The 13774-nt window shown below is 39.3% G+C and overlaps 1 protein-coding gene across 3 annotated transcripts in view; it reads left to right on the forward strand.

Moving 5' to 3' along the window:
- The window catches only part of MYRIP (myosin VIIA and Rab interacting protein), a 246049-nt gene that overhangs the window by 111607 nt on the left and 120668 nt on the right, over positions 1–13774 (forward strand). For all 3 annotated transcript variants that reach the window (XM_074900668.1, XM_074900669.1, XM_074900670.1), the window contains exon 3: positions 4131–4352. In XM_074900668.1, coding sequence (XP_074756769.1) covers positions 4131–4352 — 222 coding nt within the window. The remainder of the gene's footprint in view (positions 1–4130; positions 4353–13774) is intronic.

Below are 13774 nucleotides of genomic sequence, written 5' to 3' on the forward strand. Positions count from 1 at the left end.
TATTTATATTTAGATCAGACAAGTTTATTGTTGCCATCATGACTTTTACTGTTATTGCTATTGTACAGCAGATAAACTGAAGCATGTAAAAAGCTGGTGACTTTGGACAAATCACTCTGTAAATCAGTGGCAGTGAAAAGCAAGGAAAGCAGTCCTGTAGCTTCAGTTTGCCAGGTTTTGTCCTACATTTAGAACTCTGAAGCAGTGTTATTTGTAGAAACAAAAGGGCCTGCCAATTTGTGGAGTCCAGAGATGACTTAACAGACAAGGTATTTCAGAGAGGCTGTTGAAGAGAAGTCATGCAATGAGATCTGTTGCATGTCTGCACAACTTGCCAGCCACATTTCAGCAGTGTCCTCCCTTGCAATGTGCTGTACAGTACCTGTCTTCAGCATGATAATACCTAACTTACCATATCATTTGTAAACCACTGTAGGAAGCAACAAAGCAGAATATTGTACTTCTCACAAATTCAGTAAAAATCCTCTTTAGACACTAAAAAGAAATAAACCATGACAATAAAAGCTATTTAAATTAAAAAAAAATAAAAAAATAAAAAAATAAAAAAGGGCAGCAAAAACTTAGCAGGTGAAGAGGGGAAGACAACTGTTCACCCTCAGAATATGATAGCAAAACCTACATGCAAAGCAGTATACTAGAAAGTATTCCTAACCTAACTTTGTGTAAGATTGTGTGCCAGGAGTCTATCACCCAAAACATCGTCTGAAATTAATTACATATTTATTATGCAAACTGTTGCAGATTAATTCATACAAACCTCTGGAAAAATCTAAATATGCATCTGTATATTTTGGAACTTATAGTTCAATAAAATGTTCTTTGACAGAATTAGTCTTGGTGACAGATGTGTTGGGTATCTATTGAGTATTCTTTGCTGGTTTTGTATTTATAGGCAATCGGTGAAATGCAGCCACTCAAAAAAGAAAATTAAATCCAATATTAGATTCATTCAAACAGCAGGAGTTCTCTTCTCTGCAGATCATTATTACTATGTTATACATAACTGTAATGGATGAGTGTTGTCAGTTGTGACTTCAATGATGTGAATAAATTCTGTCATTTGTGGTTCCCACTCTTCCATCCTTTCCCCAAAAGGGAAATTTTCTGTGCAGTCTTTTTTTGCTGCTTCTTTTATCTGTGCACATATTATATATATACACCTATAAATACATTACGTTCCCTCCTGGGGGAATTAATGCTGGGGAAAGTAAGCGCAACATGAGTGCATGCACATTCTTCCTCTTTTCTGTCCTATCCTCCTCATCTCTGTTTTGTTGAGGGAAAGAGTGTTGCACAGGGAGGAAGGGGGAATGTTTGCAAAGGCTGTGTGCTTTGACCTCACCCTTAGAAAGAGTCATCTCCTGCAGAGGTGGCTGTCATCCTTTTGGAAGCAAGTTTCACTGCATGAGAGGATCAGTGTTGCTGCCTGCTCTCCTTTCCTTCGACCATTGTTACAATCTTCTTGCACCAAGCTGTTTGAACGTCCTGAAGGTACAGTCTGAGACTTTCAAACTCAGGATGCCTCAAACTCCAACTTGTACCTCCTGAATTCCAGTGCTACAAACTTTCTCAGTGTATTGAGATTGGAGCTCACATTAATCATCCTGCTCACAGTAATCATCGAGCTGAAGTCATGCGCAAGTGAAGTTTTCTCAGTATTGCTGGGAGTAAACCAGAGCTTTCTTTCCCCTTTTACTATGTAATTTTCCTCAAACCAGGCAGATTGAGTTGCCTACCAGTGTTGTGCAGCACTGCCTTCATATGAAACCCATCTTTTACTTCCGAGGAAAGAGTGTGGAGAGTAGCCTTTTGGCCTCAACTAACAAGTCCAGTTGACAGTCCCTTTTGCCATTTGACTCCTGATAGAAACTAGAATAGCCTTTGGCAGATAGTGCATGAGGGCCTTAATTTGTTACAGCCATCAGAGGGATGTGCATTGCTTTCTGTTCTGTTCTGCCTGGTTTCCTGTGGAAATGAGGCTTTTTCTGTCATTCTCTCTCTTTGCCAGCCTGTCCAACCCTATCCTATTGACTTTTTGAATCCATTGCCCATTTTAGTCCTATTTAACAGTGAGGCAGATGTGTTAATGATATTAAGGTTCTACCACTGTAATGAGTGTTGGCAGTCAGATAGAGGAGAGAGATGTAATTAATGCCTGTACTGATGAAAAGGCTTCAGTGTGTGCTCAGCTTTTTCTAGGTATCAGGCTTTATTAGCCCTGTTGTGAACAAAACTGCCTGTTTTTATATTGTGCGAGCATTATTGTAGTGCTTTAATAGGCGGCTTTGCATCTGTGGTTTATCTTGCTATCCTGCTTAAGTGCCCTAATGAAGGTTCAAAATTGAACATGCCAGTGTTGAGTGTGCAGGCTGATACTACCAGTGCTACTAATTCTAGGAGATAATAGAGCAGCATGAGGACAGAAATCCTTCTATTAACTGCTTCTCCTGACCCTGATTCCTTAGCTGTTCTCATCTTATGGGGAGGCCAGCATCTGCTGCCTGGGGTGTCCAGCCTGAAGCAAAGATTGTAGCATCTTGGACTGCTGTTAGAATCATAAAGCTTATTTACCTGAAACACCAAAGAATGTTTACTTGGGTTTGAGCAGCTGGTCTAAGATATCCAAACCTTTGTACAGGGGACAAACAGCAAAAACATACATTGTTTTGAAGTTTTAAATTTATAAAAGGTATGTATCAGGAATACGGTTAAATATGATGTATGTGCAAGTTCAGAAATTCTGTGCTTTAGATCACTGCCTTAATTGCCTTTTAGGCTTGAAGTTTAGAATTGACCTGTCAGACTTTGATAAAATAGGCTGTTTTAATTTTGAGTTATGAATCTGAGGCAGAAGTGGCAAATACGATGATTTATAGCTGAGTAATGTAAGTCTTTTTAACATTCCAGGCTTGTCTCATAATGATGCTTATAGGTGGTCTTGGTTGAGTTCCGGAATAAATATGCAATAACGGTATTCTTTTTTTCCTGTGGCAAGATATTTAAGCATTAATTTAAGTGTATGTCAGCATGTCATGACTCTCCTCCTGCAACTTGGTCTACCTCTTGTGGTATCTTTAAATTTTGTTTAGACTTTTGTGTTACTCTAGTCTTGTAAGTAGTTCTCATCAGCAATTGGAAATAGTAAGCTAACCACCACTAATTCAGAGAAAAAGAAGGAATGAATATGTGTACATGTACACTGTTCTATAAACTTTCATTTAACATGTTTTTCAGGAATCCTGATTTTTTGTTTTTTCTCTTAATGTATATCCTAGTTGTACATGCCAGAAACTGTGTGATGAGTTTGAAGACTTGTCTACTTACACAACCGTTCCTTCTGGATGGATAGTTTTATTACTCTTATCATGGAACATATTTCCTAGTTTGTAAAATATCAAAAGCATTGTAAAAACGGGAGGTAGAAAATTACTGAATACCACAAACACTTTTTTTTTTTTTTTTTAAATAAATGAGCTTTTCTGCTGGAATATAGAAATTTTTTTACACTTTCTCAAACAGTTGGTAGTTTCCTTAATATTGATCCAAACTAGTAAAGCACCCAAATCTCTCTGAAATTAAGTATGTGATTAACCTTCCTTGACAAATTTGAGCTATTATGAATAATATGACCCCATAGGTCAGAAGAAAGCAAACTTAGCACTTTTGTTGTCAAAACTGTTGATTCTTAGGATTTTTTATTACTGTGCACCAAGCCTTTTGACTTTCATAAACTGATTTTTTGATTTGTAAACTGTTTTGAAAGAGCCCTGAATTCTCAAATGATGCTACGGCTTTCCACAGCTGGAGTATCTGGAGCAGTGGCCTGGCTCTCCTGAGAGTTGTCTCGCTGCAGCTGAGTGGAGGGAGGTTGTTTGCCCGGGCTCGTGACTCAGAGCATTTAAATGGATCAGCCATGAGTGACTCCAGGGAATCTAGGAGGTTTTACTTCCCAATTCTGGATTTAGAATCTACATTTCTGACATTTACTTCACACCTGCAACAGTTATTTGAAGAGTGTAACATGAAGATGTGGAAAGAGGAGAAAGGAAAAGGGGATATTTCCTATTGAAATTTTGTTTATGTTTTTGTTCTTTTGCTTTTCATTCCAGTGAAATGAAGCAGAAGTTGGATGAAGAGGGTAACAAGTGCAGCATCCTTTCCAAGCAGCAGAAGTTCAACGAGCACTGCTGTATTCGCTGCTGTTCCCCTTTCACATTTCTTATCAACAGCAAACGACAGTGCCAAGACTGCAAGTACAACATCTGTAAGAGCTGCAGTTCTTATCAGAAGAAGGAGAAGGCTTGGATTTGCAGTGTCTGCCAGCAAGCAAGGTAAAGGTCTATTATTCAGCAACCTGTGTAAAGCAGCTGTGGCCTGAGCTGAGCTTTTTCCTTATATTTGTCAGGAGTTAACTGGCGGGATAGGACATGAAGTACCTGTTTATGTAGGGATTGATTGGTTCCTGCGGTGTGACATGCCTGGTTTTTGTGGAGATTAATTTATTCTGAGAGTGTTGGGTTACCTGTTGCATTTTCCAGGCTTGCTTAGCTGGACTGATGAATCAGCAAGCAGTAATTGGACTTAACTTGAGTAGGGCTGGGATCTCCTGAAATGCCTGGGTTACTAATAGAACCTGAGCACAGATGGTGATAAGGCAGTTAATCATTTTGCAGCAAATCCCACTGATGAGTGGGGAATGGAAGGAAGAATATCGGTGGTAGATCATCCAGCGGTGACTGTGTTTTGGAGTGCTTTTCTAAATGCCAGCTTATTGGGGGGGATGTTTTGGGCTTACTTTGGCAAATAACCAGAGAAAATAATGGTGCAACCTGTTACAGTTCTTGACATCTGTTAAGAATATGCTGCCAGGCTTCTGTTTGCAGAGGGTATCAGTGATTTACTATCTCACTCTTTTGAGGCTATCAGAGCCACATTTAAATGTAACACCAGAAAAACAAAGCAAATTTAAGCAAACACATAGCAGCAGCAAAGGGGCCATTCCTTGTATGGTGACTGTGATAGTCCTTCTTGTCTGCATTGCAGGCCAGGTTCCAAAAGCAGCCAAATTTTGAACATTGGTGACTAAAGCAGCTGAACAAATGTGACAAAGATGGCTGTTTATTCATCTTTCCCTTTAGTGGAGAACACAGGATGAAAACAAGAGCCAAGTCCCTTTCCAGTGCTATGTGATATTCCTGTGCTCTCCAAAGACTCATTGCTCCCACATGTTTCCTATCAACACCCATTTGAAATTTAGCTTTCACATAGTATTTGTGAATGAAGTGTGCGCCCTTTGACACAGGACCTTAAAATCACAGGGATCCTAGATAGATGATGCTGTGTTTCCAAATGTCAACCTTTGAACCTGAAGGAAGTTGTATTTTCCAGGGCACCTGCTCCTTCTCTGTCTTTTACCTTGCAAAACCTACACACACCCCCTTTCCTCTAGTGAGGAGGCAGAACAACAAGAGTATCTTTGCCAGCAACACAGAGTGCTGTGGAGCTAGTGCTTGTTTCTACTGTAGTCACTCAACCATTTCATATTACATGTCTTTCTTCCGCTTCTCCTGAGTTCACCCATACGGGTAGCAGAACAGGCAGCAGGTTTGTGGATGCTGATGAACTGCACTTAAAATAGTTTTTGCTGACTCCACAAAAAAGTCTCAGAATAATTTAATTTCAGAATAAAACCCTGTAGCTGTACTAGAAAAATGCTATTTCTGACCCTTGAAGTCAGTGCTTTTCTCACAATCCTGTTCAACCCTCAGAGTCACCTGTAACTCAGTTATAAACATTTTCTTTATTTACGAGACCTGAGACACAGTTTGAGTTATTTTTCAGTGAATAAATTAACTGACACTGCTGCTAATCATTTTATGATCTGGTTTATTCAGTGGACTGTGTGACTTACAAACCCCTGTAGGGGAAGCAGGGGTTGCCGTTCCTCAGGGGCTGCTGAGGTGTTTTGGTTTGGTGGGGTACTTTTTCTGGTTTTAGAGGGTTGGCGGGGGTGGAGGGACGGACGACGACACGTGTTTTTTGTTTTTAACTATTAGTTAGTATTTCTTCCAGGGAAAAACACAAGGGCAAACACCACAGGATTGTGAGTTCCTGTTACTTTCCCAGTGGTTTATCTCTCAGATAGAGTGTGGGCAGTGCTCTCCTGCCCCTCCCCAGATTCTATTTTTCCCTTTAATAAGATAACACAAGTAGTGGAGGTGGTTCTTGATTTATCTGCTGCTCGTCTGCACATACTACTGCACAATAGATATGAGCTAGAGATACCTTGGAGAACTGCATTTTCACGTTGTTGTTGTTCAGCCCCCCCCATGTTTTTGCATAATTCTAAGTTAGTTGTAATTATCTGCTGTGCAGAAAAAGCTTAGACAAACTGGAAAACTACAAATATATGTAGTTTAGACTTCCTATAATGATCCATTTCTGCTCTTCAGTTCTGCTCTAGAGCAGTGCTCAAATTATCCTGAGTTTTATTTCTGTATTTAGATGTACCAGTTCTCTGATGTCAGAATCAGTTCCTTGCTGTATGAAAGGCTATAAAGCATTCTCAGCATAAATTGTGTTTGTAAAGATGGTTCACCTTATACATTAGAGCTTGATGTAAAGATGGTTCACCTTATACATTAGAGCTTGAGACTCTAACTAGGTGAATTACTTGGCAGATATGTTTTGTTTATCTGCACATGTGAAAATTCTGAAAAGATCCTGTATGATGTGGGAATCAGAAACAATGATTTGGGAATGGTCCAGATTTTTTTGGAGAGCAATACATTGTATAAACATCGTTTGAGTTCAGATTTAAAACCCTTCTGGGAGCTGTACCTTTTCCTTTGGACTATCTTATTTCTGATTATCTTCCTCCAGAAGAATGACATCACCTTTTGCAGGTTGTAAATAGTCTCCTGGTAGGTCCCTGCACCAAAGTGATCTAAAGCAAATCTGACCTGTTGAGTTAGTCTTTCAAGGCATGACCCTAGTGGAGATAGATACCTGTTCTGTGGAAGTTGGTTTTCATCTTCCAAGGCAGAGATCTACATTAATGTTTAGCAGAGCGCAAATATGCAGGTCAACATTTGCAACATAGAACTTCTGTAGACAATTGGGCCAAAAAGTTAGGCTCTGCTTCTTCCAAAAGCAGAAAACTCATCAATAATCCTAGGAAAATGTTGATGTTTGAACTCCTTTAAAGCACATCTTTTGTTACAATGCATCTTTTAAGTTAGAAGACTCAGCTCAGTATAAAATCTCAGTGCTCAAAAATGTCTTTACAGCAATGTCTTCATAGATCTTTTGAGGAACTGGAGAATCTTCCTTCAGTTTCCTAATTTTCCAGATTTAGGACACATTCTCCTATTTCTAGATGCCATTATTAATGTTCGGGGTGGGGGTGGGGTGTCTCTCATATATGTATCTTCTTACTTTTTAAGTATGTTATGATAAAATTATGTATTATTAATTTCAAGTTTCCAGTCTGTTTATAGTGCATTTCTGGTTCTTCCAAAGCTTTGTACAATGTCTCCTTGTTTGGCACACATCAGACAATGTGTTTAGGCAGCTCTCTGAGGTCTCTACCTCTTAAGTCCTCTTGACTAAGTAGACTCCAGGCACAGTTTCTTTGCCTTCTAGATTAACACTTTTGGTGTCAGACACGGGTGCTCTTATTAGAAATAGGGCATACTTTCATTTGTTTGAGACCACTTTTCTTTTCCAATCCTTGAGGAGCCATATCCAAGAGCACCCTGCTACTGATACTCTGCTTTCTAGTTTACCACTGGTACTAAAAAAAAAATTAGTGTAAGCCATTAAAATGCATATTTTTGCAGGTTTTCTAAACCAATCACATTTACTTCTGGACTGTAGGAAGGGTATATAAAGTCCCATCCAAAATAAGGAACACAAACATCTGGCTGTCCACCTCGGGTTTTCATGACTATCATGCGTGAATCCCCCTGTGTTCCTGGTTCCCTTCTTCTGGTCTCACCATCTGCATATCAAAAGATTTCTGTCTCTGTTGTGAGTGGGAGCATGGACACATAATCCTTTCATGCCTTCACATCCATCTGCTGTGTGATTCTCTCACTTGTTATCAAAACTCTTGCTCAGATGATGAGAGTTCACTGCCTAGTAGCCTCTTGCTTAGCTCCCTTGAGCCAGGCTGTGAGTAAGGGGGCATCACCTGGTCTGCAGGAAGCAATTATTCTCCTTCGTAAGAGCTGCTTTCTTGCTGATGGTTCTTTACGAATGATGGTTACTAACAGAGACACAGGCACTGCTCCTTTTCTCTTAATGATGTTAACTAATGGAAAAAGCAGCAGTGCTGTGTACACTCAGACTTCATGCAGTCAAATTAGTGTTCTGAGTGGCTCAAAATGGGTCCCAAGAATTGTCACACTTGTTCTTTGCAGCACGGATTTATTTGCATGTTTAAGAGAACTGCTCCTCTTCTTGGTTTTCATACTCCCAATTTGACTGCTGCTTTAAAAAAATAAAAGCAGGAGAATATATTCATAGACTCTCAATCCAGAGTTATTTTTCAACATTCTTTGCATTTTCTTTTGAGTTTATTGTGATGCCCAGTTGAAAGGTGGGGTTCTAACTAGACTCTAACAATTTGCATCAATTTCAAATATAATTGTCTTACTGGAACCTGAAAAGTAATTAGAATTAATTAGATATGCATTAAGATTTTCTTTTAATGTACATTACAGTGAGACTTGAGGAAAAATTATTAAGGTCTAATCTACCTGCAGTGCCTAGTACATTTGTCTCTGACTAGCATGTATCGGGATTAACACTAATGTAAAAATGAAACAATGCTTCTGATAACATGAAAATTGCAACAGAAAATAAAAATCTAGGCTTAGTGGGCAGACAGAACACCCATCAAATAGACTGAAGTTTTGCCAGCCCCAGGAACAGTCCTAAATAAAATCTTTATATTTCAGATGGTTTTCTTTGGAGGGCACATCCACTGTTATGTTCTTTAATGTCAGCAGAACAAAGCGTAGTTTTGTGGAAGCATGGTAAAGTTGATGATAGATGTGATTTTAGCCTGCCAAAGGATACATCTCTTCTCCTTAGCTGAACAAGTTTTAGTGTAAAACTTTTTACAGTCTCTACAGGGGAAAAAAAACCTCACCCAAAATTTGGCAAAACCTTGGGACAGTACTTGAGAAAAAGAAGTACTCCTAGTTAGTAACTGAGCCCCGTGTTTGTATGTTGATGCGTTCAGCTGTAACAAAACAGTTGGTTTCAGGACTTAGTTGTGGAAGGATAATAAAGATATAATGCTGCTTAGCCATCTTGTTTTGCTTTCAAGCAGGCTAAACCATCTGGTAAAAGGAAGCTGAAATATCCTTTAGGTAGTCTGCCGCAGCTTGGAGCTTTGAGTATACTTCTGTGAAAGTTGCGTATTTCTGCTGTCGACGTCCTTGTCTGACATTAGAGAGAACTTGTACAGAATTTGGAAGCTGTGAGTTTGTCGTGTAAATGCTAGGAAATGTGTTTTTCCTTCCGAGATAGAATTGTATAGGAAAATTTACTTGCTGTGTGGTATAGCAGATAAGCTAGTTTTAGCTCTGCCCTGTGCTTGTTGTCTTCACTGGACCCATATGGGTCTTGTACTGCTTTTTTAAAAGTTCCCTGTTTTTTAAGTGATTGTACTTAAGGGATTTACTGATTTTAGGTAAATAGTAGTGAAAATTATTTTCCTCAGCTGTATGTACTTGCAGAAGATGAAATTCCTTCCAAAAATGCTTTCTGATCTATTCCTATTTTCTTCTTCCTCCTTCTCCCACTATCTCTCTGGTTTGTATCCTGTCTCTGATCTCCTTCTCCTTACCATGCTTTAGCATCACAGTGGATCACAGATACCATACCCTTTTGCTTACAGTACCCACAAAGAGCAAGGGCAATAGCTTGGATTTTGCACAAGAGCCAGGAAGAGTCTTTGGTTTATTCAGTTGTTCCCTAGCTGGAGGAGGAGAGAGTAATGTGCAAACTGGTTGCTTTGGCAGGTTGATCTCTGCTGGGTTTTTGCTATGCTGATCTGTCTTAATTATTTCTGAAGTATGCACTGTGAAGAATTTCAATTCTGCTAGACAGAATAAAGCTGTACTTGCATAACATACAGCAGACTGCAATGCTGCACTCAGCTTTAAGTAGCTAAAAATGGAATTGTGAAGAGAAGAGTAGGGAAAGAGAGGTCTATTAAAATGGCTAACTACAAATGCTAATTAGACAATCTTTTCTATCTTTAAGTAGCCTCGGAAGTGAGCATGTGGCTAAGTGCCTGGAGGACTAACCTGTGTTTTAGGAGCTCTGGATTCCCGTTTTAGCTGCCCACCTGATTGTCAAATGACCTTGGAGAAGTTTCCATGTCTCAGGTTTCCCCTGAATGGATTTAATGATGCTGAGCTCTAGGAGGTCAGTGGTTAAAAAGTTAAATGCTATGACTGTAAAGTACTAAGTATTATTAATGTACTGTTATTATAGAAGTTATGCTTGTTATTATAGAAGTTATGCTGCAATCAGCATGGTTAAAACCTTTGCTTTGTGTGTTGCAGTAGCACAGAAAAGTCAGCACTTGGATTCTTGTAGGGAATGAATGAGGATAGAATATCACAGCTTTATTTTCAATGTTGATATGTAAATGCTTGCCTGTGTTTGGCCCCACCTACCTTTGGCAAGTCATAGTAAGAGAAGTTATCAAACATTTTCCCTAGCAGGAATAAATATTATGTAAATAGTGTGCAAAAATACTGGGACTGCTGAACTGGGAGGAGGGGAATATGACAGGATATAACACAGTTTTTCCTCATAATAAGCAGCATAAAAACTTTTGATTGGACTTATTTAGTATTTCGGTTTTGCAAAAGCTGAGGAACCTTCAGTGAAGGTGACAAATTGAAAGCTAATAAATATACAGGATTCTTCAAGTGTGGGCACTTAAGTGGCAAGTGAGAACATCGTCCCTTACAGTAGCTGAGATAGGAAATCTTAAGTATCAAGCAGAGTTTAGGGAAGAATTTCCCTTGCATCAGTTCTGTAACTGGGACTTCATATGCTCTGTGCCCTGTCACTGACTACTGTTTCAGGAGCAGACTTGGAGGGCTGTGGACCATCACAGCCCCTGTGTTGGGTTGGTGGCAGTCAGGGTTTGTGGTGGTTGAACAAGGGAGAACAAAAGATGGCAACACCTAATTAGAGGGCTCAGATTTACAAATACATGAAGTAATAAAGGTTTGCAAGCCAAGAATTTTCTCCAGGAATCAGGAAAATCAAGTTCTGTCATGTCAAAACCCAGCCTGTGATTCTGACTCCTGGGTGGTTGACTTCAGTAATGCTTGTACCTCTCTTCATTTTTCAGTATAATCTCAAATTTATACACCCCGTATTAATAAACCAATTCTGCCTAAAGCAAGTCCACTCCGACTAATTCTTGGTGTCAGTAGTATTACTATTCTTATTTTTAAAATGTATCAGATGTTTAATCTGCTGTCTTTTTTCCTGGAGAAGAAAGTGATTCTTTCCTTTCATACTGCCTTGTCAATGATTTGACATTTTCACATGCTTGCAAGTTGATCATTCCTGTGTGTTGTGATGGAGTTCTCTTGGTTGACAGAGGGGATGAGGTTTGCCTTTCTGACAACACCTCTCCTATAGAATAGTTAGAAGTAAACTGAGGCAACCATTAGAACTGATGATTATAATAAATTCAACATGTCCAGTCAGTTTTGGAATCTAATAAACCTGTCTGATTACCGCATGCTTGGTCCCTTTTTTTCTCCCCAGCTGGTGCTGCTGCCTGCTTTTGGGTGACCCTTAGGGTATTTCTCTGATCCTCTGCAGAAGGTCACAGTCTAGCTCTTTTTGCTTTTCTGAGAAGTGAGAGCACTTCGGCTCTGTTCTTTGTTAACATTAGCTGAAATGCAAGACTGTGCTTCAGAGCAGGAGCTTTTCAGTCAGGCTGAACTGTAACATTCAGGAGGAGACGTTTTCTGCCCTGTCGTTTTAGACCCCACTGTCTGCCTCCCAAGCTCGTTCGGCAGCATCTGCTGGCCTTGGAGCATGCTGGGACGTTCCTCAGCTACAGCAAGCATCAGCCTTTCCTCATCCTCTTCATGACCACTCTACATTTACTTGCCCGACAGAGGCTGATTTCTGACACATGATTTTTTTACCTCTGGGTTGTGTTTTTAAAATCCTCTTAGCATAATGTTGTTTGGAAAATGTCTTTCAAAACAGGTTAATTGGAAAAAGCTGTTAAATTTTTTATTTTAAACAACATTGAATTAGTACCTGTGAAAGTCCCGTTGGAAAAGTGAAATTTAAAACCAACTGATTTTTATTTTGAATAGGAAAAACTTGTGTAAGTGGAGTTTTTCACATCTTCTCATCTAGATCAGATGTTCGAATTTTGGATCAAGTCAGAGTATCTTTGTATATCATTGCATTAGAATTTCTTTTTCTAGTCTCTGCTAACGTCAATTATGTAAAGTTATTTTTTTAACAGGGAAAATGTTAAGTCTTATTGTCCTGTATTACTTTTTTCCTATCATAAAATGCATGTAATAAAGCAATAAGTCATGCTGTGGCTAACACTCTTAAGGTAGCCTTTAAACAGAGCAGAACGCACTTTCATGTAGACATGCTATTGAATGTTTTTTAATTATCGATAATGAAAGATTGCTGCTTGGCCTGATACATGTTTGTTTCAGAATTTGCTGAGTCTTCAGGTTTTCTCCTGCTGTATTTGTGCAACTGTCAAGCTTTGAAGTACAAAAATCGGTCACTTGCTCCAGCCAACACTGATGTTGCCACCTTCAAGAGTGAAGTCGGCTTCTGACCTGTACTTTGCTAGTCCTGAAGGAACATGCTGTGTGCGTGCTCCTTGTTTTTTCTGATTGGGAAATGTGACGTTAAAGGTGCTGAATTTATAACGTTTGGTGGGGCCTGCTGTGCATTTGAGGAACTGGGCATCAACAAGGGAGGTCTATGTTGTGAAGGAGGAGTCTTCTCCCACCTAAGCATCACATATGTTTAACTCCCATACACTCCTCACAAGGAGAGAAGACTACTTATACCTGTATTGTCTGCCCCTCTGTTTCTGTCATTATAAGCTGTATATAAAGACTATTTCCACAGTCCACAGGTAATTCAGATTTTTTTGCCAAATTGTATTATTTTTATCCCACTTCCTATGGACCAGAGACCCTCTGGGCCTCTTCAGTGCTTTTTTCCTCCAGTTATGTGTGAGTAGCCTTAAAGCATTATAAATGCTGTGGTTGGCACAAAGTTTTATTCTTGGTGATAAAGTTGGAAATCCTCCAGACTTGTAGACACTAGCTGTGAATGGCAATAACAAATGTGTCTTTCCTGTAGCTAATGCACTCTGCAATCAGGAATAGTACCCTCTTAAAAGGTTCTTGCGTTAACAAAGAAGTTAAAGTGAGAATTTAATTTGTTATTTTTGAAGAGCTTAATCACATCAATAAGTCGTCCCTCTATGCTCTTATTCTTCGGACCCACCTCTCACATGAAATAAATAGTGAAGCACTTACTACTTAGTATCTTCAAGAAGAATCTATGAGATCATACATTTAGATATTTCATCAGGTAGTAACTCATACTGCTTTTGTGACTTGGGGGAAAAGGAAGGTGGAAAAAGCAATTGCCCTATCTGTCTGTCAAAGAAGGTTTTCTAAATCTGTGTGCAGAGTTAAGTACTTGTACT

The sequence above is a fragment of the Athene noctua genome, chromosome 2 (genome assembly GCF_965140245.1).
Source record: "Athene noctua chromosome 2, bAthNoc1.hap1.1, whole genome shotgun sequence".
NCBI classification, from domain to species: Eukaryota; Metazoa; Chordata; class Aves; order Strigiformes; family Strigidae; genus Athene; species Athene noctua.